At 43.0% G+C, this 26,633-nt stretch overlaps 1 protein-coding gene across 1 annotated transcript in view; it reads left to right on the top strand.

Moving 5' to 3' along the window:
* The window catches only part of jmy (junction mediating and regulatory protein, p53 cofactor), a 209,885-nt gene extending 183,755 nt beyond the window's left edge, over positions 1–26,130 (top strand). The window contains exons 8-10 of the mRNA XM_072515988.1: positions 7,684–7,776; positions 12,357–12,912; positions 16,386–26,130. Coding sequence (XP_072372089.1) covers positions 7,684–7,776; positions 12,357–12,912; positions 16,386–16,696 — 960 coding nt within the window. The 3' untranslated portion in view covers positions 16,697–26,130. The remainder of the gene's footprint in view (positions 1–7,683; positions 7,777–12,356; positions 12,913–16,385) is intronic.
* The last annotated feature ends 503 nt before the right edge of the window (positions 26,131–26,633 follow it).

The following is a 26,633-nucleotide window of genomic DNA, read 5'->3' as shown; positions in this document are numbered from 1 at the left end:
AGTGAGGATGTGGGGGCAGTGGAGGAGACACAGGTAGGAGGAGGGAGCCTCTGTGTGGACCCCGATACGGAATAGCCATAGATTTGCTCCAGGTAGGATGGATGGGGGGGTTCCAGGGCTGGTATAGGGCAGGTATTAGGAGGATGGGGGACCTGTTTATAGACTGGGTTTTCCCCAGCATGCAGGCGCTGGAGGAGAAGTTTGGCCTGCCCCCGGGGAATGCGTTCAGGTACCTCCAGTTTTGGGACATTTCCGCTGCTGCCCCCGCGTAGGATCCAGAACAGGGTGGTGTCTGGCATCTGGATTGGGGAGGGGAAGGTGTCGGACATATATAAGGAGCTGCAGGAGGTAGAGAAAGCCTCAGAGGAGGAGTTGAGGGGCAAGTGGGAGGAAGAGCTGGGTGAGGAGCTGGATGAGAGCCTGTGGTCCGACGCCCTGGGCAGGGTGAACTCCTCCTCATCATGATCCAGGCTCAGCTTAATTCAGTTTAAGGTGATGCATCGGGCGCACATAACAGCGGCAAGGATGAGTAAGTTTTTTGGGGTGGAGGACATGTGCCCAAGATGTGCAGGGAGTCCGGCGAACCATGCCCATATGTTTTGGGCATGCCCGGCGCTTAAAGAATTCTGGCAGGCGTTTGCGAGGGTGATGTCTAGGATTTTGGACACTCGGGTGAAGGCGAGTCCAACAGTAGCGATATTTGGGGTGTCGGAGGATCCGGGAATGCAGGAAGCGAAAGAGGCCGTGGTACTGGCCTTTGCCTTCCTGGTAGCCCGGAGACGGATCTTGTTAATGTGGAGGGACTTGGAACCCCCGAGTGTGGAGACCTGGGTTAGCGATATGGCGGGGTTCCTCAGAATGGAACAAATAGAGTCCGCCTTGAGAGGGTCCTTGATGGGGTTCTCTCGGCGGTGGCAACCTTTCCTCGACTTTCTAGGGAAGCAGTAATTGTCGGCGGCAGCAGCATCCTGGGGGGGGGGGGCAGAACTGTTTTTTTTTTTAAATAATATTTTATTGAAAATTTTTGGTCAACCAACACAGTACATTGTGCATCCTTTACACAACATTGTAACAATACAGATAATAATGACCTTTTTAAATTTAAACAAAAACAACAACAAATAAATAAATATTAAATAACAAAAAATAAAAACTAGCCCTAATTGGCAACTGCCTTGTCTCAGGCCACACACCACCACCCCCATCCCCCCCCCCCCCCCCCCCCCCCCAAGTCCTGGGCCGCTGCTGCTGCCTTCTTTGTTCTCCCCTATCTATCTTTCCGCAAGATATTCGACGAACGGTTGCCACCGCCTAGTAAACCCTTGAGCCGACCCCCTTAGGACGAACTTAATCCGCTCTAACTTTATGAACCCCGCCATATCATTTATCCAGGTCTCCACCCCCGGGGGCTTGGCTTCTTTCCACATTAGCAATATTCTGCGCCGGGCTACTAGGGACGCAAAGGCCAAAACATCGGCCTCTTTCGCCTCCTGCACTCCCGGCTCTTGTGCAACCCCAAATATAGCCAACCCCCAGCTTGGTTCGACCCGGACTCCTACTACTTTCGAAAGCACCTTTGTCACCCCCATCCAAAACCCCTGTAGTGCCGGGCATGACCAAAACATATGGGTATGATTCGCTGGGCTTCTCGAGCACCTCGCACACCTATCCTCCACCCCAAAAAATTTACTGAGCCGTGTTCCAGTCATATGTGCCCTGTGTAATACCTTAAACTGAATCAGGCTTAGCCTGGCGCACGAGGACGACGAGTTTACCCTGTTTAGGGCATCTGCCCACATCCCCTCCTCAATCTCCTCCCCTAGCTCTTCTTCCCATTTCCCTTTTAGTTCGTCCATCATAGTCTCCCCTTCGTCTCTCATTTCCCTATATATATCCGACACCTTACCGTCCCCCACCCATTTCTTTGAGATGACTCTGTCCTGCACCTCTTGTGTCGGGAGCTGCGGGAATTCCCTCACCTGTTGCCTCGCAAAAGCCCTCAATTGCATGTACCTGAATGCATTCCCTTGGGGCAACCCATATTTCTCGGTCAGCGCTCCCAGACTCGCAAACTTCCCATCCACAAATAGATCTTTCAATTGCGTTATACCTGCTCTTTGCCACATTCCATATCCCCCATCCATTCCCCCCGGGGCAAACCTATGGTTGTTTCTTATCGGGGACCCCCCCAGTGCTCCGGTCTTTCCCCTATGTCGTCTCCACTGTCCCCAAATCTTCAGTGTAGCTACCACCACCGGACTCGTGGTATAGTTCCTTGGTGAGAACGGCAATGGGGCTGTCACCATAGCCTGCAGGCTGGTCCCCCTACAGGACGCCCTCTCTAATCTCTTCCACGCCGCTCCTTCCTCCTCTCCCATCCACTTACTCACCATTGAAATATTAGCAGCCCAATAATACTCACTTAGGTTCGGTAGTGCCAGCCCCCCCCTATCCCTACTACGCTGTAAGAATCCCTTCCTCACTCTCGGAGTCTTCCCGGCCCAAACAAAACCCATGATACTCTTTTCTATCCTTTTGAAAAAAGCCTTCGTGATCACCACCGGGAGACACTGAAACACAAAGAGGAATCTCGGGAGGACCACCATCTTAACTGCCTGCACCCTCCCTGCCATTGACAATGCTACCATATCCCATCTCTTGAAATCTTCCTCCATCTGTTCCACCAACCGCGTCAAATTTAGCCTGTGCAATGTGCCCCAATTCTTAGCTATCTGGATCCCCAGGTAACGAAAGTCTCTTGTTACCTTCCTCAACGGTAGGTCTCCTATTTCTCTACTCTGCTCCCCTGGATGCACCACAAACAGCTCACTCTTCCCCATGTTCAATTTATACCCTGAAAAATCCCCAAACTCCCCAAGTATCCGCATTATTTCTGGCATCCCCTCCGCTGGATCCGCCACATATAGTAGCAGATCATCCGCATATAAAGATACCCGGTGTTCTTCTCCTCCCCTAAGTATTCCCCTCCATCCCTTGGAACCTCTCAGCGCTATCGCCAGGGGCTCAATCGCCAGTGCAAACAGTAATGGGGACAGAGGACATCCCTGCCTTGTCCCTCTATGGAGCCGAAAATATGCCGATCCCCGTCCATTCGTGACCACACTCGCCACTGGGGCCCTATACAACAGCTGCACCCTCTAACATACCCCTCTCCGAACCCAAATCTCCTCAACACCTCCCACAGATAATCCCACTCCACTCTATCAAATGCTTTCTCGGCATCCATCGCCACTACTATCTCCGTTTCACCCTCTGGTGGGGCCATCATCATTACCCCTAACAACCTCCGTATGTTCGTGTTCAGCTGTCTCCCCTTCACAAACCCAGTTTGGTCCTCATGAACCACCCCCGGGACACATTCCTCTATTCTCATTGCCATTACCTTGGCCAAGACCTTGGCATCTACATTGAGGAGGGAGATTGGTCTGTAGGACCCGCATTGTAGCGGATCCTTTTCCTTCTTTAAAAGAAGCGATATCGTTGCTTCTGACATAGTCGGGGGCAGTTGTCCCCTTTCCTTTGCCTCGTTAAAGGTCCTCGTCAGTAGCGGGGCGAGCAAGTCCAAATATTTTCTGTAAAATTCAACTGGGAATCCGTCCGGTCCCGGGGCCTTTCCCGTCTGCATGTTCCTAATTCCTTTCACCACTTCTTCTACCGTGATCTGTGCTCCCAATCCCATCCTTTCCTGCTCTTCCACCTTAGGAATTTCCAGCCGATCCAAAAACTCCATCATTCTCTCCCTCCCATCCGGGGGTTGAGCTTCATACAATTTTTTATAAAATGTCTTAAACACTTCATTCACTCTCTCCGCTCCCCGCTCCGTCTCTCCATCTTCGTCTCTCACCCCCCCTATTTCCCTCGCTGCTCCCCTTTTCCTCAATTGGTGTGCCAGCAATCTGCTCGCCTTCTCTCCATATTCATACTGTACACCCTGCGCCTTCCTCCATTGTGCCTCTGCAGTGCCTGTGGTCAGCAAGTCAAATTCCACATGCAGCCTTTGCCTTTCCCTATACAGTCCCTCCTCCGGTGCTTCCGCATACTGTCTGTCCACCCTCAAAAGTTCTTGCAACAACCGCTCCCGTTCCTTACTTTCCTGCTTCCCTTTATGTGTCCTTATTGATATCAGCTCCCCCCTAACCACCGCCTTCAACGCCTCCCAGACCACTCCCACCTGAACCTCCCCATTGTCATTGAGTTCCAAGTACTTTTCAATGCATCCCCTCACCCTTAAGCACACCCCCTCATCCGCCATTAGTCCCATGTCCATTCTCCAGGGTGGACGCCCTCTTGTTTCCTCCCCTATCTCCAAGTCTGCCCAGTGTGGGGCATGATCCGAAATGGCTATAGCCGTATATTCCGTTCCCCTCACCCTCGGGATCAATGCCCTACCCAACACAAAAAAGTCTATGCGTGAATAGACTTTATGGACATAGGAGAAAAACGAGAACTCCTTACTCCTAGGTCTACTGAATCTCCACGGGTCCACCCCTCCCATCTGCTCCATAAAATCCTTAAGCACCTTGGCTGCTGCCGGCCTCCTACCAGTCCTGGACTTCGACCTATCCAGCCTTGGTTCCAACACCGTGTTAAAGTCTCCCCCCATTATCAGCTTTCCGGTCTCTAGGTCTGGGATGCGTCCTAGCATTCGCCTCATAAAATTGGCATCGTCCCAATTCGGGGCATACACGTTTACCAACACCACCATCTCTCCCTGTAATTTGCCACTCACCATCACGTATCTGCCCCCGTTATCCGCCACTATAGTCTTTGCCTCGAACATTACCCGCTTCTCCACTAATATAGCCACCCCCCTGTTTTTCGCATCCAGCCCCGAATGGAACACCTGCCCTACCCATCCTTTGCGCAACCTAACCTGATCTATCAGTTTCAGGTGCGTTTCCTGTAACATGGCCACATCTGCTTTAAGTTTCTTAAGGTGTGCGAGTACTCGTGCCCTCTTTATCGGCCCGTTAAACCCCCTCACGTTCCACGTGATCAGCCGAGTTGGGGGGCTTCCCACCCCCCCCCCCTTGCCGGTTAGCCATCATCTTTTTCCAGCTTCTCGCCCAGTTCCCACGCAGCTGTATTTCTCCCAGACGGTGCCCCCCCCGCCCATCCTTTCCCGTACCCACTCCCCCCTTTCCCCAGCAGCAGCAACCCAGTAATTCCCCCCCCCCCCCCGCTAGCGTAATTACTCCCCCCATGTTGCTCCCAGAAGTCAGCAAACTCTGGCTGACCTCGGCTTCCCCCCGTGATCACGGCTCGCCCCATGCGGCGCCCCCTCCTTCCTGCTTCTCTATTCCCGCCATAATTATCATAGCGCGGGAACCAAGCCCGCACCTCTCCCTCGGCCCCGCCTCCCATGGCCAACGCCCCATCTCCTCTCCCTCCCCACCTCCCCCCATCACCACCTGTGGGAGAAAGAAAAGTTACCATACCGCAGGATTAATCATACAATCCCTCTTCGCCCCCCCCCCCCACTCGTCCCACCACTTTGTCCAAACGTTCATTTTCGTAGTCCAATCATTCCAATTTTTCTTCTACAATAAAAGTCCACGCTTCATCCGCCGTCTCAAAGTAGTGGTGCCTCCCTTGATATGTGACCCACAGTCTTGCCGGTTGCAGCATTCCAAACTTTATCTTTTTTTTGTGAAGTACCGCTTTGGCCCGATTAAAGCTCGCCCTCCTTCTCGCCACCTCCGCACTCCAATCTTGATAGACGCGGATCACCGCGTTCTCCCATTTACTACACCGAGTTTTCTTCGCCCATCTAAGGACCATTTCTCTATCCTTAAAACGGAGAAATCTCACCACTATGGCTCTGGGAGCTTCTCCTGCTCTCGATCCTCGCACCATAACTCGGTATGCTCCCTCCACCTCCAACGGACCCGTCGGGGCCTCCACTCCCATTAACGAGTGCAGCATCGTGCTCACATATGCCCCGACGTCCGCCCCCTCCACACCTTCAGGAAGGCCAAGAATCCTCAAGTTGTTCCTCCTTGCGTTATTTTCCAGTGCCTCCAACCTCTCCACAGATCGTTTCTGGTGTGCCTCCTGTATCTCCGACTTCACCACCAGGCCCTGTATATCGTTTTCATTCTCTGCTGCTTTCGCCTTCACGACCCGAAGCTCCTGCTCCTGGGTCTTTTGTTCCTCTTTCAGCCCTTCAATCGCCTGTAATATCGGGGCCAACAACTCTTTCTTCATTTCCTTTTTTATCTCCTCCACGCAGCGTTTCAAAAACTCTTGTTGTTCAGGGCCCCATATGAAACTGCCACCTTCCGACGCCATCTTGGTTTCTGCTTGCCTTCCTTGCCGTTGTTCCAAAGGATCCGCTGCAATCCGGCCACTTTCCTCTCCTTTTTCCATCCGTGTCCAGGGGGAACACCCTTCTGGTTTACCGCACGGTGTTTTCAGCCGTTAAAATTGCCGTTGGGGCTCCTATCAAGAGCCCAAAAGTCCGTTTCACAGGGAGCTGCCGAAACGTGCGACTCAGCTGGTCATCGCCGCACCCGGAAGTCGGGGGGGGCAGAACTGTTGATATAATGTAGGTTTTATAGGAAGACAACACCCACCTTGTTTTGTTTAATAATCCTTGTTTATTTTTATTATTATTTGTACTTCTATTTTTGTTATGTAAAAAACATTGGTTGGAAAAACTTTAATAAAACATTTTTTTTTTTTTTTTAAAGAGATTGTATTCGCTGGATTCAGAAAAATATGGGGGATCTCGGAGAAACCTATAAAATTTTAACAGGACTATAACATTTTAACAGGATTGGACAGGGTAGATGCTGGAAGGATGTTCCCGATGGTGGGTGTGTCCAGAACCAGTCTGAGGATACGGGGTCGACCATTTAGGACAGATGAGGAGATTTTCTTCACCCAGAGAGTGGTGAACCTGTGGAATTCATAACCAAAGGAAGTTGTTGAGTCTAAAACATTGTATGGTTTCAAGAAGCAGTTAGATATAGCACTTGGGGCGAAGGGGATCAAAAGATATGGGGAAAGCGGGATTAAGCTATTGAGTTGGATGATCAGCCATGATCATAATGGATGGTGTAGTGGGCTGGAAGGACTGAATGGTCTTCTTCTGCTCCTATTTTTTCTATGTTTCTAAAATGTTAGTTGAGGAAAAAGTGGGACCTATCAGAGATGGAGTGTGTAGATGCAGAGGCTGTGGGGAGGGTTTTAAATTAATATTTTGTCTCCGTGTTTACAAAGGCAATGCAGACAGAGTAGTCCAGGAGGAATACTTAGATAATGAATGGGATAATCATAAAGAAAGTTGAAATACCTGAAGGACTGAAATCCTTGAAGGTTGATAAGTCACCAGGGCGAGATGGATTGTTTCCACGGCTACTGAAGGAGGTCAAGGAGACTAGAAAGGGCACCTGGGGGTCCTCTGGCTGGCATGGACAAGATGGACCGAATGACGACCTTGTGTGCTGTAACTTCTACCTCATATAAAGGCAAACTCTTTCTTTTAGGCACAATTTCCGTCATCTTGAACGAATGCTTTTGGGAAAAGTTCTTCAGGACTTAAAAACCAAGATCAATAGCATGTATCCAATTGAGGACATTTTAGACTGTCACGAAATGTAATATAATAGCGAGTTGAGATCTGTTTGTGTGATTATATTGTATATTGGTTTGTTTCAGATGTGTAATCAACAACAGGAGGACGAGAAAAACAGTAAATGGGTCAGCCAGGAACGACAGAAAACTTTGGATAGGCTCCGAAACTTTAAACAGGTCAGGAGAGCATGAACTTGGAGAAATATTTGACTATATTGCACCCTTCCACGAAGGCACCCCTAATTTTCAGATTTTTGAGTGGTAACACAGCTGATAAAATGGTAAATGTAAAGATTTAATTATGTATAACCTATATTCTCTCCACACACCACTGAAGTGGACCAACATCATCCCATTGTTCATCTGAGATTTAAAAGCAAAAGAGACTTCTGTTGCTGACTTTTGTACTCTGGTGTCTTTGTGCGCTCCTACTCTGGCAAAGCTTGTTTTGGTTTATTCTTTCATGGTACATGGGTGTCGCCGGGAAGGCCAGAATTGTTATCTGTCTCTAATTGCTATTGAAAAGATAGTGGTGAGGTGCCTTCTTAAACTGCTGCAGACCATCTGATGTAGATGCCCCCACGATACTGTTAGGGAGTTCCAAAATTTTGACTGACAGTGAAGGACCAGCAATATGATTCCATGTCAGGGTGGTTATGGCATGAAGGATAACTTGGAGGTGGTGGTGTTCCTTTGTATTGTTCCCCTTGTCCTAGGTGGTAGCAGTCACTGACTTGGAAAGTGGTAGAGGTAGCAGGTTTGGAAGGTGCAGTCCGAGGACACTCTGCAATTTCCTGCAATGCATCTTGGAGATGGTACATGCTATGCACCCTGTCAGTGGTGAAATGAATGTTTAAGATGGAATGTTGATCAGACAAGCTGTTTTGTCTTGGATAGTGTCAAACTTCTTGAGTGCTGTTTGAGCTGCACTTATTCATGTAAGTGGAGAGTATTCCATCACACTCCTGAATTGTGCCACCCTAGTTGGTGCAAGGACTTTGGAAGTCAGGAGATAAATTATTCGCCACAGAATTTCCAGCCTCTGACCACGTTGGATGTTTTTAAGGCAAAGATAGATTTTTGAACAGTAAAGGAATTAAGGATTATGGTGAACGGATGGGTAAGTGGAGCTGAGTCCACAAAAAGATCAGCCATGATCTTAATGAATGGAGGAGCAGGCTCGAGGAGCCAGGTGGCCTACTCCTGCTCCTAGTTCTTATGTGCTTTTGACCTGTTGTAGCAAGGGCTCTTTGTTGCCACATTTGATCAAATGCTGTCACTCTCCCCTCAACTCTTGAGGAAATTTCAGAGGTGCAAAAATTATAGAATAGTTATGCTGAGGGACTAATAATCCAAATATAGAAAGGGATTTTAGTAGTGTAAAGTGCAGAGAAGGGCATGAGTTCTTGGAGTGTGTTCAGGAGAATTTTCTATAGCAGTATGTGTCTAGGCAGAATGGTAGCACAGTGGTTAGCTCTGTTACTTCACAGCGACAGGGACCCAGGTTCTCCCCATGTCTGTGTGTGTTTTCTGCAAGTGCTCCAGTTTCCTCCCACAAAGTCCCGAAAAGCATGCTTGTTAGGTGAATTGGACATTCTGAATTCACCCTCCGTGTACCTGAAAAGGTGCCGGAGTGTGGCGACTCGGGGATTTTCACATTAACTTAATTGCAGTGTTAATGTAAACCTACTTGTGACACTACTAAAGATTATTATTATTAGTCCACTGAGAAAGGAGATACTGCTAGACTTGGTTCTTGGGAAGAGGTGGGTCAAGTAGATTAAGTATCTGTGGGAGGGGTCAGTGATTATTGTATCATAAGGTTTCGAATGACTATGGAAAAGGACTGAACAATCCAGAGTAAGAAAAATTAACTGGGGAAAGCAAACTTTAATGAGGTAAGAGCAGATTTGGGTTGAATAAAGGATCAGGGCTGGACAGACAACATGCAGGGATGTTGTTTCTTCTGGCTGAGGGGCCTGGAACAAGGGGTCAAAGTCTTGGGATACGGGATAGGTCATTTAGGATTCACGTGAGGAGGGACATCTTCACTCAATGTGGTGGACCTGTGGAATTCTACCAACTAATAAGGCTGTGGTGGCCAAGTCACTGAACATATTTAAGAAGGATATAGATAGGTTTCTAGATTTTAAATGTCAAAGGGAATGGGGAGAGTGCAGGAGTATGGTGTTAAGATAGAGGACCAGCCATGATCATATTGAATGGTGGAGCAGTCCCGAAGGGCTGAATGGTCTACTCCTATTTTCTATGTTTCTAAATTGAAGTCAAAGGTTGGCAGGAAAAACTGTCGCTGAACAATGGACTACTGTCAAAGAAGAAATGGATCGGGTATAGTCAAGAGAAAGGTGGAAAAAGAAATTTAGAGCTCCTTGGATGACAATGGAGATGGAAATTACTATAAAGAAGAAAAAGTGTGCTTATGACATGTAGAAAATACAATTGAGAACCAAAGTTCAGAGGGGAGGTAAAAAGCAAATAAAAGAACCTAAGAGAGAGTATGAAAAGAGATTGACAGCTAACATAAAAAGGAATCCCAAATTCTTCCTTAAGGATATAAATAGTAAAAGGATGGCAAAGGGGGCCGATTAAGGACCAACATGGGGAATTGTGCATGGAGGCAGGGGGCATGGCTGAAAGATTAAATTAATACTTTACCAAGGAAGGAGATGCTACCCAGGCCATGGTGAAAGAGGAGGAAATTCAGTCACCAGAAGTGTTTAAAATTGAAGAGGAGGAGATATTGGATCGGGTGTCTATTTAAAGGGAACAAGGCACTATGACCAGATGACATGTATCCAAGGATAATGAAGGAAGTGAAGAGTGGAAATTATAGAGACACTGGCCATAGTTTTATAGTTTTCTTTAGACTTTGGGGTGGTTCCAGAGGACTGGAAAGTTGCAAACTTTACAACCGTGTTCAAAAAAGAGTGCAAAATAAAGCCACCAACTACAAACCATAAAAGGGACAGTGGTAACGTGATAGACGTCAAGTGACAGGAAACAGAGAGTGATGGTTAATGGATGTTTTTTGGGCTAGAGGAAGGTTTGTAGTGGAGTTCTCCAGGAGTCTTTATTGGGACCTTGTTTTTCCTGATATATATTAATGATCTAGTGTGCCGAATGGAGGCTTTTAGGAATATTGGATCCTAAACATTAGGAAGTTTAAGGGTTTAAAGCCTGGGGTTAGAGTGTGATTGACTGCAGTGGTCCTGTTTTTGTTCTAAAAAAAATTATATTTTGTCGGTCCTGGGAGCTTTTAGCAGCCCAAAGGTGAAATTGACAGAGAGATGTGTCACAGTCTGTGGAGAGTTAATTTGTTTTTCAGCTTGGGGAGATGATGTCATTGCTGGGTGGAGCTAAGAGATGCAGAGAGAGATTTTAAGAAAGCTTTTGGGAGGAGAGTTGTGGTCCGATCTGGCTACCAGAGTCCACAAGTAAAGGCAGTTTTCTTTTCCGTAAGATAGTTTGAAAAAGAGTAATAATATTTTAAGCAGAGCAGTCTTGTCTGAAGACGAGGAAGAGGCTGAAACAACCAGTTGAAACAGCTATCTAAAGATATTCAGGCAGAATCTGCAGGGGTTCTAACCATGGCCCAAATCTGCTCTGCAAAGCAAGTATTACTCTTGCGCCCTGCTGATTTTTAAGCTGTATGTTTGCGAGCTGTATGTTTCTTTTCTTGTCGTTTAATGGGGACTTGAGTAGTAGTATTAAGTGATAATTATAAGCTGTTCTTTTTGGGTGTGAAGTTCGAGTTTAATATTCTATTCATAATAAACTTTTGTTTTAAAATATCAAAGCCTATTTTTTCATGCAATCACTCCTGGACCGAATCATTATTCCTGCGCAGGGAAAAAGGTATGTGTGAGTGCCCAGGGAAAGTAATACGCCTCTGGTGAGGCTGGTGTATGGATCAGCGGACAAAAAGTGCCACGAGAAAGGGAGAGCAGCTGGAGCAAGAGGATTTTCGTGTTGCGCCACAGCTGTTCCGTTGACCACTGGGCAGGCAGAACAGGCCCTTTGCCCTCTGTCATCCTAACCTGTGGCGCACCTCGAAGATTCTCCTGCTCCAACAGCAACCCTTCTTCTTGACCCACTCCTAGTTTGTGGATCCATCCACCAGCCACACCAGAGGACCTACACCTTCTAGCCCTCCTACACCTCTTTCCATCCAAAAGTTTCACCCCTCAGATGGGGAAAGAACAAAAAAACTCCACCTTGAGCGGGAGCTACTACATGTGCAACCGCTCACTCCATGGCCGCCACCGGAAGTCGTTCATTGATTTCTTCAAGGAGAATTGAAGGGTCAGCAAGGGGGAGGGGATGGTAAGGGGGTTAAAATGGGAAAGGTGGGGTGTTGGTATGGGGGGTTTGGAGATCTGTGGTTGTTTGTTGGGTTGATGTGTTGGTCCTCTGATATTCTGTGTATGTGAAAAGCCTTGAATAAAAATATATATTTTTAAAAGAGCTAGCTTAACTGGACATTCATTGCTGTTCATGGAGCTTGCTGTGATTTCTGTCTTTGAGACCTTGCTGTGTGAAAAATGACTACTATGTTCACCTATGTTACAACAGTGACTCCCATGTTTCCTGGAGCACTTTTCATCCTGTGAAATGTGGTGAGTTTTTAATGCAAGTTTTATTATGTCAAAGGCACCTTAAAAATATAAGTTGTTGGCTTATGTATACAGTTACAGTTATTACAGTTATTACATACATCTTTTTTGTTCATCTTTTAGAAGTACCCTGGGCAAGTTGTACTTAAATCCACAAGACTACGTTTCACCAATGTCATAAGAAAAGATAATACAGGTTCAGTGGCCTGTGCTAGCAAAGACCAAACACACTCTCTTCCAGGAACATTACAAGTACAAGAAAGAGCTGAGGAAGAAACCTCACTTGTAGAGAAGGAAACAAAATTCATTGGAGCAGCAGAATTGAGATCCACAGCACAAGAACAGGAAGGTGTTTCTTTCCAGTCAGGAGATGATGCTACTCCTGAACTGCTGCAACCCATTTCACTTCCAAGCCCCTGTAGTGAAGAGTTCAGTAACATTGATATAGTTCCTCCACCACCCCCACCTCCTTTACCCCCTCCTCCACCAATGTCAGTTTGTGAAGAATCACCCGATGCCCAGCAACAAGCAGAGAAATCTGCTCAGTCAGGTGATGGCAAAGAAATATCGCAATCTGTCAGTTCACCCACACCTCAGTTATTCGACAGCAAGCAGCTATTAAATGCCAGAAAAAAATTAAAGAAAACTGCATCAAGTGATGAACTGAAAAAACAAAGAGGTAAATATTTGTTTTTATAGCTTAAAATGTATTTTTTAATGTTTAATTTAAGAAAAAACACCAACCCCCCCCCCCACCGTAACTTCAACCAAGCACCTCAGCACCCCACTTTGTCCCGCTGAACAGCTTACAGTAACCAGCTCCTTGAAAAACAAACCCCATCTCATATGGAACCCCTCACTCACCCCCTTCAAAGCAAATTTCACCTTTTCCAGATACAAAAATTCTATTTGATCCTCCAGCCACACCGAGGCACATTGTGGAGCTGCTGATCTCCACCCCGACAGGACCCAACTGCGAGCAATCAGCGAAGCGATGGGTAAAACATCTGCCTCGCTCCCGTCTGCAGCTCAGGCAAGTCCGACACCCCAAATATGGCACTCTGCTCCAATTCCACATGCAAGACCCCTGACAGAAGAACGACCTCCAAAATTTCTCCAACTTGGGGCAGGACCAGAACTTATGCGCATCATTGGCCGGGCCCCTCCCACACCGCTCACAAGTATCCATCACGCTTTCAAACAACCGGCTCATCCTCGACTTTGTCAGGTGCGCCCTATACTACCGTTAGTAGTATCAACTCCAGCCTCGCACATGAGGTTGAGGCATTCACCCTCTGCAGCACCTCACACCACAACTTCTCCTCCAAAGCCATCCCCAGCTCTTACTCTTAATCTTAACCCCCTCCAGAGAAACCATATTCTCTTCCAAAATCCTCCCATAGATCGCTGAGATGAAACCTCCTTCCCCACACAGACACACCTAGCCCCATCACCGACAGCACCCCCACCCCCCACCCCCCCCCCGCCCCCCAACAATGAGGAGGGTGGTGCCAACAGAAAGGGCGGAAAGACATTTTTCACGAAATCCCGCACCTGCATAAACCTGAAAACGTCCCACTGCCGCGAGATCACAAACTTCTCCCCCAACTCTTCCAAACCGTCCTCCTAGAAATAGATCCTTCATTTCCATCACCCCTCGCTCCTCCCATCCCCGAAACCTAGCATCCATCCTCGCTGGCTCAAACCCATGATTCCCTCGGATTGACATTAACTTCGATCCCGCCCCTAACCTAAAGTGCTGCTGAAATTGCTTCCATATTTTCAACTGGATTCCCCAAATATTTCCCTGGGGCAAACTGCACCTGCACCCGGTCTGCCAACGATTGTGGAAGGCTGTCCCACCTTGATAAATTCACCCTAACCACAAGGCTGGTAAAATTCAACTTCCGGAACCGGGCCCCAATCCCGAGCCACCTGCACTCCCAAGTACCTAAAGTGGCAATCCCAATCCCCCCCCCCCCCCCCCCCCCCCCCCAAAACCTGGAGAAGATACTACAGAACGCTCACTCTTTTCCAAATTTAACAGCCTGAAAAAACTCCAAATCTGCTAAGCAATCCCATTATATCCTCCATTGAAGAGACGGGTTGGAGATATGCAAAAACAGATCATCAGCATACAGGGACACCCGCTATGGCCAAGAACTCTATTGCCAGCACAAACAGGTGGGGGGAGACATTGGGCAACCCTGCCTCGTTCCTCTATGGAACGGAAAGTACCCTGAATTCACCTTATTCATGCATGCACTCACCTTCAGTTTCTTGTACAGCAGTTTAACCCATTCCACAAACTTGGGGCTGGACTCGATCCCAAATCTCTCCCAACACCACAAATACATACCTCCACCCCACCCGATCAAGCGTCTTCTCCGCATCCAGCACCACCTCCAGCTCCCTCCCATTCAACAGAAGCTGCACGTTTGACGACAAATGCCTGCCATTTATGAAACCTGTCTGATCCTCCCCAATCATCTTTGGGAGGCACGCCTCCAACCTAAGCACCAGCACCTTAGCCAAAATCTCCACTCTCCACCGGGTCCTTATCCTTTATAGCAGCAATGAAATGGGTGCCTGCCCCATCATCTTTGGCAGCGTTCCTCAAGCATCTCCACCAACAGCGGTGTCAGCATTTCCAAAAGCTTTTAATAAAACTCCACTGGGAAACCATCCGGCTCAGGTGTCTTACCCGCTGGCATCGACCCTATCGCCACCTGCGCCTCTTCCATCCCCGCTGTCTCTTCCAACCCTGCCCTCTCCTTCCCTCCTACATTAGCACACTCCAACGGCCCAAACGATTCCCTCATGCCTAACATCCTCCAGAGACTCCGATCTATACAACTCTTTATAAAACTCCTCAAATTCACCTGCTCCAGTGCCCACCAACACCCCTGCCCCACCCCCAACCGGAACAATCCCCACATTAGGCGCTATTGTTTACTCGGCACAACATCGAGGGCTCAAGGGCCTGTTCTGTGCTGTACAGTTCTATGTTCTAATCTCCCTCGCAACTGCCTGCTGGCGTAGCTGTCCCACCAGCAAATGGCTGACCTCCCCACACTTATATACAGCCCCCTTTGCCCGCCTCAACAGCCGAACCGCCTTTCTTGTGGACAGAAGGTCAAACCTTGCCTGTAATTCCTTTCTCCTCCCCAGACGATCCGGAGTAGGATTCTCCCCATACTTACCATCCGCCTCTGGAATGTCCTCAACCAGCTGCTGCTGCTCCTCTCTTACTTCCCTGTCCTCCTGAGCCTTAAACAAAATGATCTATGGTTTAAAATTTGACAACTTTCTTTCATTGGTACTTTGTAATGATGCAACTTGCCCATATATACATTGAAAAGTACCAGATTCTGATAAGACTGGGATTGTTCTTGTCAGTTGGCTTGAGACAAGAAGCTAACTGGGTGCTGGAATTCGGTAGCACATTGAACAAAATAGAGTTTAAGAGGTAATGGGTTGTTAAGGACCGCTGTTTCTTTGAAAGAGAGTGAGCTAACAGGAAACGTTCAGATTGTAACCCTGTTGGGTTCTTTTATTAAATTTTGTTATTGATATTTTATGAAAACCTTTAATAAAAATTATTTATTTTTTTAAAAAAGGAAACGTTCAGATTATCTATCAGCATCCCTGTTCAGCAAATCTGTATCGTTGCATATTTGATCGCTGGGTATTGGTTGTGTCACAGAAGAGGCAGCACTGGGACAGCACGGTTGCGCAGTGGTTAGCACTGTTGCTTCACAGCTCCAGGGTCCCAGGTTCGATTCCCGGCTTGGGTCACTGTCTGTGCTGAGTCTGCACGTTCTCCCCGTGTCTGCGTGGATTTCCTCGAGGTGTTTCGGTTTCCCCCCGAAGTCCAAAGATGTGCTTGTTAGGTGAATTGGACATTCTGAATTCTCCCTCAGTGTACCCGAACAAGCGCCAGAGTGACTGGAGGCTTTTCACAGTAACTTCATTGCAGTGTTAATGTAAGCCTACTTGTGACAATAAAGAAGATTATTATTATTATTAGAGGCTGCATCTTCTTTATGCATCGTAAAATGCTTGCTCAGTGAGACTGTATGTCAGAAGACATCCGCATAATTTTAAGTAATTTTGTTTCTGTGCTGATGTCTAAACTTGACTCTGTTATAGTGAGCTCACCGATGGATGAAGTTCTAGCCTCTCTGAAGCGGGGTAGCTTCCACTTGCGAAAAGTTGACCTGCGTTCCCTGCCTCCTTTTCCAAATGAAGATGACAGCAATAATATACTTGCACAAATTAGGAAAGGAGTAAAGTTGAAGAAGGTTCGGAAAGAGGCTCTGAGGGAATCCTCCATAAATTTGCATGATGCTGATCCTCTAACACGCAGCATCCATGAAGCTTTAAGGAGAATTAAAGAAGCATCACCAGAATCAGAGGATGATGAGGATGAAAGTTTACCGTACACTGATTGGGAGAACTAACTGTTATAGGCCAAGGCTATAAAACTTACATGTTGTAAACATAACCTTGCCCTTCCTTCCATTGTGCAATTAATTGTTAGTGGTCCTGTAGCGGGGTTGGTAGCCGCTGAGTGGTAGAGAGGTTCCCTTGAAGCTGTGCCTAAAATGAAGTCTTCAAATGTCTAAACTAGTAAGTGTGTATACTATATAATGTTTAAAATTCCCACAATCCCTCTTTGCAAGTCGATGAAAGGTTTAATGGCACTGAACAATTGTCTGGTCAAAACTTGCTGTTCTGTGATCATCGTTGAGTTATATTCGCAGTAAATTTATTCATATCCCGTTTATACAATCAGCATGATATTGCCATTAATATCTGATATACAATTGTGCATGATAAAGAAAATACCAGTTTCATTAGAACACCTAGTTTTCCTTCTGTACATTATGGAGGGTACACTTTGACTGGGAAACATGGTTTAAGTGCATCTTGATCCTCAAGGCTCCCTCTACAATCATCATAGCTATGTTTTTATCAAAGCCCAAAAAAAGATTTCTGTACACCCAACAAAACTGGAAGAATAAGAGTTCAGATGCCTTAATAAATCGACACAAAGTATACATGCATGTTAAGTTTAGCTGTTCTACAAATTATTATTGGATTTATCTTGCGTCCTGTAAAGCTAAACATTTTTGCATTAATATTTTTGTTTGTACCCCTCAGTTGACCTTTACAAAAGTATATCTGAACGAGTAGCCTACTGTCTGTCATTAATTACTGTAATTGGTACTGTGAAAGTTTAGTAATTAATAAAATGGGAAATTGGGACAGCAGCTAAAATAATTCACTGCAAAATCATAGTTTTACAGAACTTAATTACCTGAAATTATATAGCACATTGATTTAAAAACCTATTTATATAGAAAAGCCATGTAAATTGATTCCGTTAAGTTGTAGGCTGACAGACTTATAATTTGTTCAAATTATTTATATGTGCGTAAACAGATTGCCTTATGTATGTCGGAAAGAACTTTCTGAAGAAGTTTCGGATAAAGTTTTATTCACTGTAACAAGTTAATTTGACTGACAAAATTCAGCTATTTCCCAAGCCTTTTGAAGCCTAAGCTTGCTGTCACTTAGCCACTACATGTTGATTTAGCGTTTTCTCTGACTTTTTCACAATTGGCCATGTCTTGTTTTATGGGCCTCGGCCCTTCTCCTGGGCTTTTAGGTTCATTCAAAAGAAAAAAACATGGCTCTGAAACACTTAGTTAAATGGCTCGGGTCAAAATGCACTGTCTATGTGGATATTTTAAATGCAGAATTCTGGTTCTGACTGTGTGCTTAACATTATTACAGCTGAGAAATGCACTTAAACAGCACCTAGTATAGCACTGCACCTGTGCACGAATGAAAGGTAGCCCACAATATCAGTTTCTTGGCATAGATTTAATCATCTAAATGTCTATTCAGAAGGCTACTTTTGATATTCCTCATGTGGGTGTAACCCATTTATCTGAGGGCTGAAGCAGGGGGCAGATCCTATATGAATGATTTTGTTGCCTTTAAATTTGGAACCCCAGGAAGAAAGAACACGGCATGACCAGAAAGAGAAGAACATGTAAATTGATAGGATTAAGGCTTCCAGCATAGTCTGTGAATATCAAAATTGCAATAATGGCAAAAACCCTTGGGGAATCGAAACTTTGTCATAGCCTTAATTCAAATAGCATAGAATTAAATCATTTCAGAAAACTTCTATATGTGAGGAAAATTTCATTCAGACTCAATAGGAATTGCTGGTCTAAAATCTAGGTTTTAAGTAACACTGACAGATTTGTATTTATTTTATTTATTATATGTGTATATCATAGACTGTAGCACTACTTTGCTGTTAAAGAAGGAAAACTGGGATCAGTGTTGGGCAGATGGAACTTTTTCCAATCAAACTTTGCTGTCTTTTTCCTTGGATCAAGATCATCTGGGAGTTTGATGTAGGCATTTACATACCAATAGCAGATAATGAACCATGATGTGTTCGACAATGAAGAACAGGAATCTCTGACATTCCTGCAAATAAACTGCTTCACAGCCAATTTAAAATGTAATTGTTATACTTTTAACCAAAGGCATGATTCCAGGAGTGTCTCTTGGTTATATCCTTAAAAGTATGACAGAAAATCATGTGTTTAAAAATGATTGTCAGTTAAAATAACATGAACAACCAATTGGGGAGGAAGAAAGCAAGCAAAATGTTGTCAGGACATTGCTGAACAGAATTGCTATGAATTCTAAATCAAAACATCACAACTGTTGTGCCACATTGTACCTTTTAGTGCACTGATCAAACATCCTAAACTGAAAATGAAGAAAATTTTAACTTCTGAAACATCTTGTGGATATGAAAATATCAATTGCTTTGGCTATTAGGTTTATCTGCTATGTTGTAGCATCTTACATGTTTATAATTTAATAATATGATTTTTGAACTTGGTGTTGGTGCTGAGTTTGGGTTTGTGTGAATCATTTGATTAGCAAAAAATCTGACTTATAAAAGAGCAATTATTTATTTTCACAAGCATTCTGTATTAGAAAAAAGAACACTACATAAATTTGCTTGTTAATCAGGTTTTAGTTTATTAATGACAAAGCCAGTTTAATTTTTTTGTTTTTAATAAGTTTTAAAACACTATACATTTTTAAACTGTCCGTGACACTGATGATTTTAAGTGATGTACCCCCATATATATTTTTAAAAGGAACTTTCTGATGAACCTGATGAGTCTTACGCGTGTTTAAGCCCCGGTTTAGTTAAACCCAGGACAATCCTTTTTCTACACAAATAAACTGACTCACTTCTGAGGTTGATGGCGAGTGGAATTGTTTCCCAAAGGATGAGTTTGTTCCATTCGTGTTTCTAGATATCTAGTTGACAATACCTAATTGAGCACAAGTTAGCAGATTCAGCTTGAACATAACTTTAAAAAATGACAGCAGCAAGTTGCTTTGTTTGTTCTGTCAACATGAAGCATTATGCAATTTTTTGCATGCTTTTTAATACTATACTAGATTTAGTAGAAGAGTTTGCTTATCTCGAGTTATAAGTGACAAAATTCTTCAGTGTTTGAAATGACATCCAAACTTGGGACTAATACAGTTTCTGCTTGCAATGCACACGTTGCTTTAGACAGTCTGGAGAGGGCGATGGAACGAAAATCAGATTTAATTCTATAATTAAGCTTTATGTATTAAATAATTTGGACTCTTTGATCTGACCTCCTAAATTCAGACTTTAATGCCTGCATAATGTGGCTGCAGGCAGCACATAATGTTGACCTTGCAATTATTAGCTTGCAGTTTCAGGTGCATATATAATAATTATAAGCATTTTGAACTTGTGGTGGTTCATTTGCATGATATTTTCCATTACAGTATTCATTGTTTGCTTCAATTTAAATTAAGGAGTCTTTTGGAATGTTTTGCCTCTGAGCTACTCAGCACATAAACTAATATTGTGTGACTGATATTTTTAATAGTTACAATTTCTTTAGCTGGTTAGTAATCAATTACTGATTTAAAACTTGAGTTTATTTCCTGTTAAACCAAAGTGTTAATATTAATTACGCGAGAATTGGATTGCAGTAATAAACTGGTGTGTATAGGAGACCAAAACAAATTGCAAAGCGAAAAAGCTTAAATAAATGTTATCGCTGTTCAATTAATATTATTCCGGCTAATGCTTATTTTTCCTATGGTGATTATGTTTATGAACAGTTTGAGCTGTAGTTTTTTCAATGCCACAATTATCTTTGTGTTTATTTCATGTCCGTTCCCCATTTTGAAATGCCACATAAAGACAAATTTCAAACTAACATGAAATCTGAATTTAACTAGTTGTTTAAGAAGGAAAATTCCAACCATTTACCTGCAGCACTTAATTCCTAGAAATTTTTTTAAAAATGGAAGTATTAACCAAAGAGAGCATAGGAATTGTTGAACAAAAACCAAGATCAGTCTAGTTCGCCTTCTCCCATCCTGAAATGAAATGAAATGAAAATCGCTTATTGTCACGAATAGGCTTCAATGAAGTTACTGTGAAAAGTCCCTAGTCTCGACATTCCGGCGCCTGTTCGGGGAGGCTGGTACGTGAATTGAACCATGCTGCTGGCCTGCCTTGGTCTGCTTTAAAAGCCAGCGATTTAGCCCAGTGAGCTGTTAGTTATAATAATCTTTATTGTCACAAGTAAGCTTACATTAACACTGCAGTGAAGTTACTGTGAAAAGACCCCAGTCGCCACATTCCGGCGCCTATTTGGGCACACAGAGGGAGAATTCAGAATGTCCAAATTGCCTAACAGCACATCTTTCGGGACTTGTGGGAGGAAACCGGAGCACCCGGAGGAAACCCACGCAGACACAGGGAGAACGTGCAGACTCCGCACAGACAGTGACCCAAGCAGGGAACTGAACCTGGAACCCTGGCTCTGTAAAGCAACAGTGCTAACCACTGTGCTACCAAATGCTACAACAATAATCGAATTGGTAACTAATCGCAAAAATAAATCTCTATAACAATTAGTCTGCAACCAATCCAGCCATGATGACAAAGTATTAGGAGTGGAAATTTTAGTAAACCATAGGTCCAAAGGCACTTGTTATTCCCAAGCATTCTGCTCTTCCACATGGCATTTCTCCAATTACTGTATCCCAAACATTTTCTGAAGGAAATCTATCTAATTTGCATTTGAATTACTTCTCCCATCACTCAAGGCGCCTGTTCCATACATTGAGCACTTTCATTGAAATGTCGTCTTTGCCGGTTCTACTGTTGAATATAATACCCCCTTAAGTGCAGGTCATTTTCTGGACAAGATTAGGTATAGGTCTCAACAAATTTTTGGAACTCTGTCATCAATGTTCCTTTGCTTTTTCTGAAATCAGTAAGAAGCTTACCACCAGGTTAAAGTCCAACAGGTTTGTTTTGAATCCCTAGCTTTCGGAGCGTAGCTCCTTCCTCAGGTGAATGAAGAGGTGGGTTCCAGAAACATAAATATACAAAGTCAATGATGCAAGACGATATTTTGAATGCGAGTCTTTGCAGGTAAGTAAGTCTTGACAGGTCCAGGCGCAGGAACCTGAGGAAGGAACTGCGCTCCGAAAGCTAATGATTCGAAACAAACCTGTTGGACTTTAACCTGGTGTTGTAAGGCTTCTTACTGTGCCCACCACAGTTCAACGCCGACATTTCCACATCATTTTCTGAAATCGTAATTGCTAGTAAACAATTCAGGCTGTAGAAAACCTGCATTCTAATCTGTTAACTGTACGCAGCATTACTAGTGGAAGCTGTTTTTGTCAATCTACTCTATTGACTAAAAAAATTACAATATTTTAATGCAATTGTTACAACTCTGAAAATACATTAATAAATGGTTGTGAAATAAGGTGGCTTTGAAAGGAGTTTGTTCCAATGTTCAGTCCTTTGATCAGCGATACAAATTGGTTGCAGTTCAGAGTTTGCAAAGTTACAAAAATTGAGTCAAGTTCAACTTCAACCAGCAAACGACAACACTAATATGAGCAAAGTAAGTTAACTGGACTGAGGTTCCAAATAAGGCTTGTGTGCTGGGCTAGTGCATAATTCGTTTTTCTATGTAGAAAAATATTTCCATAGAGGAGAGGAATGCAAATTGACAGGAAAAGTCAGTTATACAATTTGAGCCTAATTTTCTCAGAATTGTACTTAGCAGGTTCCTTTTAAATCTTTGCAGCCTATTTTTAAACAAAGGATTGTGGACTTGTAAATGTGAAATAAATACAAGTTAATGTTTACTCTAAAGGCTCCAAGGGCTTTATCTGCAAAGGTCTTGAGTAAATCATAGATTGCTCCACAATGGGATACAATTCCTATTCCTCATAAATATTCTACTTGTATTGTCAGTTAGTATATTCCCATTATGGTTTGGATTCGGTGTACAGCTGGATGAGTTGAGAGTGACACTGAAATCAATTTTGTTGGATGCTAGTTTGTTGTGTTCGTTTTGGGCTCTACACATTTTGCATTAAAATAATTTGGAATTAAGTGCTTCCTTTCATCATAATATGTATTTTACATGAAGTGACCTAATGGCAGAACAAAGAGCTGCAAGGTCCCTCAGCAACAAAAGGATCGAGTTATGAAGAAAAACATGGGACTTTGTTGAAGAAATGGAGCTGTCAGGCAGTCTCTTATGAAAATTTATACATATTTAGGCCAGTAGAAAGCGGCACAGGTTCAACCTGGCAAGAGGCAAATTTAGGATTGATGTCAGAAAATTCCTTGTTTAAACAAAAAATGATCATCTCTGGATGTTCTTTAGCATAATGAAGTCAGAAAACTTGGAATCATTTAATAAATGGTTGGATTAGTTATGGTCAGAACTGTGTGGATTAAGGAACTAAGAAAGTGAATGACATTCCTTACTAGGTAAACATCACAATGCATAAATTCTAATGAATCGAATTAAATCTTAGCGGCAGAACAGATATGGTATCCCTATTTTTGTTATTGAGTTGCTCTGCTTTTGAATTTTAACTTGTTCCTATATGAAGGTGTCCTTTTATCTCAAAGTTAAGTGAATTATTTTAGTTACGCAAATCTTATTTGGTAGCAATCATTTGGATCCTGAAATATTTATGTTGGAAAAATTGAATAACTGATTTTAATCTAGTTAATTTTTCATGAAATAACCCATTGTGAAACACTATTTTGTCACAAAATAAAATCATCAGGTCACCTTCCTTACTCAGCAACTACTCTGAATAAATGCCTTTCACAGAATTAGAAACCTGCAAAACTAATTGGAGGTTAGAAGTATGAATTAATAGCTCGCATCTGTATCTTTCTGCATTCGATATGTAGAGTATAGAGGGAATCTTGCCCAAGGAAAATATTCTTCAATTTTCTCCTGCCTGCTTAAGACATAAGTAAACATATAATATTTCAGTGGGAACAAGAGAGGGGGAATGCTTGAAATTATACCAATTTCATAGACACTGCTTTTGATCTTTTTACATCTGGACATTGTTATCACCCTTTTACCAGACAGCAGATAACAGAACTTGACTGTTGACCTATGTTCATGGCATTGTTTAAGCTTGTAACAGAAATTGTAAATTTTGCCTAATAACTAGAACTTAAAGGTACTGGTTAGTATCATTGCAATTTAATTGGTGTGCACCGACATGTTGACATTTTAGTTACAAAAATAAACGAGCCGTGGAATACATTTACAGGGTTTCAGATAAGAGTACATTGTCGCAAAGAGTGAAGTAATTCAGCTGTCTGTGGTAATCAGGTGTTGAACTAAACCACAGCAAAAATGTATAAAGAATCAGAGATTTTCTTCCTATAAAAAGCAAATTAATTTATTTCTTCTGTACAGGCTGACATTTTAAATATTCAGATAATTTAAGTAAGATGACTTTTATGCAATTAGTGGAAAGTTGAGACCAGTGTATGGATGCTTGTGATTGGAATGCTCTTATTAGTCCATCAATAAGTGGAGATCTTCTGTGGCAATGATCCCTAGCTTCTGACTGGCTGGAATAGCTTGTCTCCTAATTGGTTTTACAAATTTGGCGTTGATAATATTTTAGAATCTTAATTTAGCTTGATGAATTGTATTTTCTTAAATAAATCCTGGCCCTTTCAAAGGGTGACAATTTAAGATTATATATCTGCAAGATAATAGAAATATTTTGCTTCAAGAATATTATTTTTATGGCATTGAGGGTAGTTGTACATTTGCTTGAGACTAATCTTGGGGACTTGAGACGAGGGTAGTTTGAGATTATATGCTTCATGCTGTGTAAAGCCTGGATCTTGCATATTCTGCAAAAGTTTAGAAGAAAGATTGGCGGATGGACATTGTATAGTGCACACTGAATATGTTTTATGCTAAAAACATTGCAATAGTAGATACGGTTGATGTTGGTTGTTTTCGTATCTTGATACTTCCAGGTTGATCGTTTAAACAGGAAGAATTATTAATTTGTTAAAATATTATGCAACAACAGATCCTTGTTGTTCCCCCATTTCACATTCCAATATATTTTAAAATTTAGTTCCATGGAAGCAACATGTATATAAATGATTCTTTTTCACTTCAAACTTGAAGTAACATTCCTAAACTATTTGATATTTTGCCATAGATTTATCAACCTAATTTAAATGTTTATGGGCTAATGAAGCTTTTACGACCAGTAAATTAAGGCTTAATTCTTTAGAAGTGCATTTATAGTTAGAAATTGTGAGGAGCTTTTGAAAAAGAGCTGGGGCATTGGAGATAATTCAGGGAGGACAAGTTGTAGTATCTGAGCACAATCTTGCAGCTCTATCCCTGAGCCAGACTTTCTGTGAATGCACCAGTTTACTGGGAGACCACGAATATGCCATTAACCCTAAACAGAGCAAATTTCATTGGCATTATTCTAGTCATCGATGGCTTAAAATAATCAAGCTTTTTGGTCCATATCAAGCTCCATAAGGCTTGTCAGATCACAAAGCTCAGTGGGTGCAGTTATTTCAACTGACAAAATAATTGGTAAGCAATTAACCTAGGTAATATCCACTGTTTATGCTGTAATTCTGCTCAAATTGTGGTATTTTTCCATTTAGTTTATAGCACTGTCCTTTTGACATCGGAAAAAAACGAGTCAGCATTATTTTTCCTTTTGCTTTTAAAGGTGGCTGGGATAGACAGTCTGGTGTGCTAATTTTTTTTTCTAGTGCTGTTCTGTTTATACATTAAGCGGGTACTGTATTTTTGTGGTTTGAGTGACCTCGCCACAGAATTAAACTACCTATCAGCTTTATGATTTAATGCTTATGTTTTGCACCCAAGTCCTTTTGTATCATATGACACCATACCCAAGGTACAGCATTTCCAAATCCACTTGATTAGAAACTGCTTAGTTCTGTAGTTTTCAGATCCTAATAGGGTGAAGAAATGGCAGAGTGACTGGCATTGTGCAATATTTGAACTTAATGAAACACACTAGCACAATATTTTAAACTTTATGGCATTTACTACCATATTAAAAATGCAAACTGTGTATTCTGGTTATTATGAAGACATCCACTGCACAGAACAGTTGCTTTTAATATAATCCAGAAGAAAAGTATTTATTGAGCAACAGTATAAATGAATTTTTAAACTTAAGCATTTATAGCAATATTATGAAATGTAAAATATTTGCTCTTTCTCTTCCTGTTTTATTTAGCTTATCCTTTGCTTTATGACTGACTTCTGTCATGTAATCTTGATAATATGTTCTGTTTTTATTAATTTTTACTGGCATATTGAAGGCTGAGAGCCTCAGAAGTACTGCAATCACCTCTTTTAACATTGTATTCACAGTTTTGGTGCTGAAAGAAATTACTTTTGTTTCATTCAATAAAGTATGATATTTATTTCCTGTTTTTTTGGTGTGTATCTGTTGCTTGTTGGAGATGTTTTCTAGTGATTTGAAGGTGTTGTGAAGGTCTGCTCCAGAACATTATGGTCACGACTCAATCGTTCGACCAAAAGCACTGAAATCCTCTTAGCAAGAATATGGGTGAAACTGAAGGCCAAAATGCAGGCGGGTTATATACAAACATGAGAAAGACAAACTGCTCCATTCAACCGGTCTGTCAGTGTTCCCCATTGCTTAGAATTACCTAATTTCATGGAAAAGGTAGAACATTTTCAAAAGAAGTTGCAGGCAAGTGAAGGGGTAAAATTCCAGGAGATAAATGGAGGATGTCACCCAACATATCACTTAATTTGTGTAAGTTGTGATAGCAGCCCCTTCCAGGAAAGCAAATAACTCACTTTTAAATATTTTGAATCAAATCAATGCACAATTTGTAAAGTGGAAATGTAGTGATTACAGAAAGCAGCTCTTAGCACCTGAACAGGTCTATGATTGTGT

This window comes from Scyliorhinus torazame, chromosome 9, assembly GCF_047496885.1.
Source record: "Scyliorhinus torazame isolate Kashiwa2021f chromosome 9, sScyTor2.1, whole genome shotgun sequence".
In the NCBI taxonomy this organism is placed as follows: Eukaryota; Metazoa; Chordata; class Chondrichthyes; order Carcharhiniformes; family Scyliorhinidae; genus Scyliorhinus; species Scyliorhinus torazame.
Note: the sequence above shows the minus strand (reverse complement) of the source record. Positions and strands in the feature narration are given on the sequence as shown.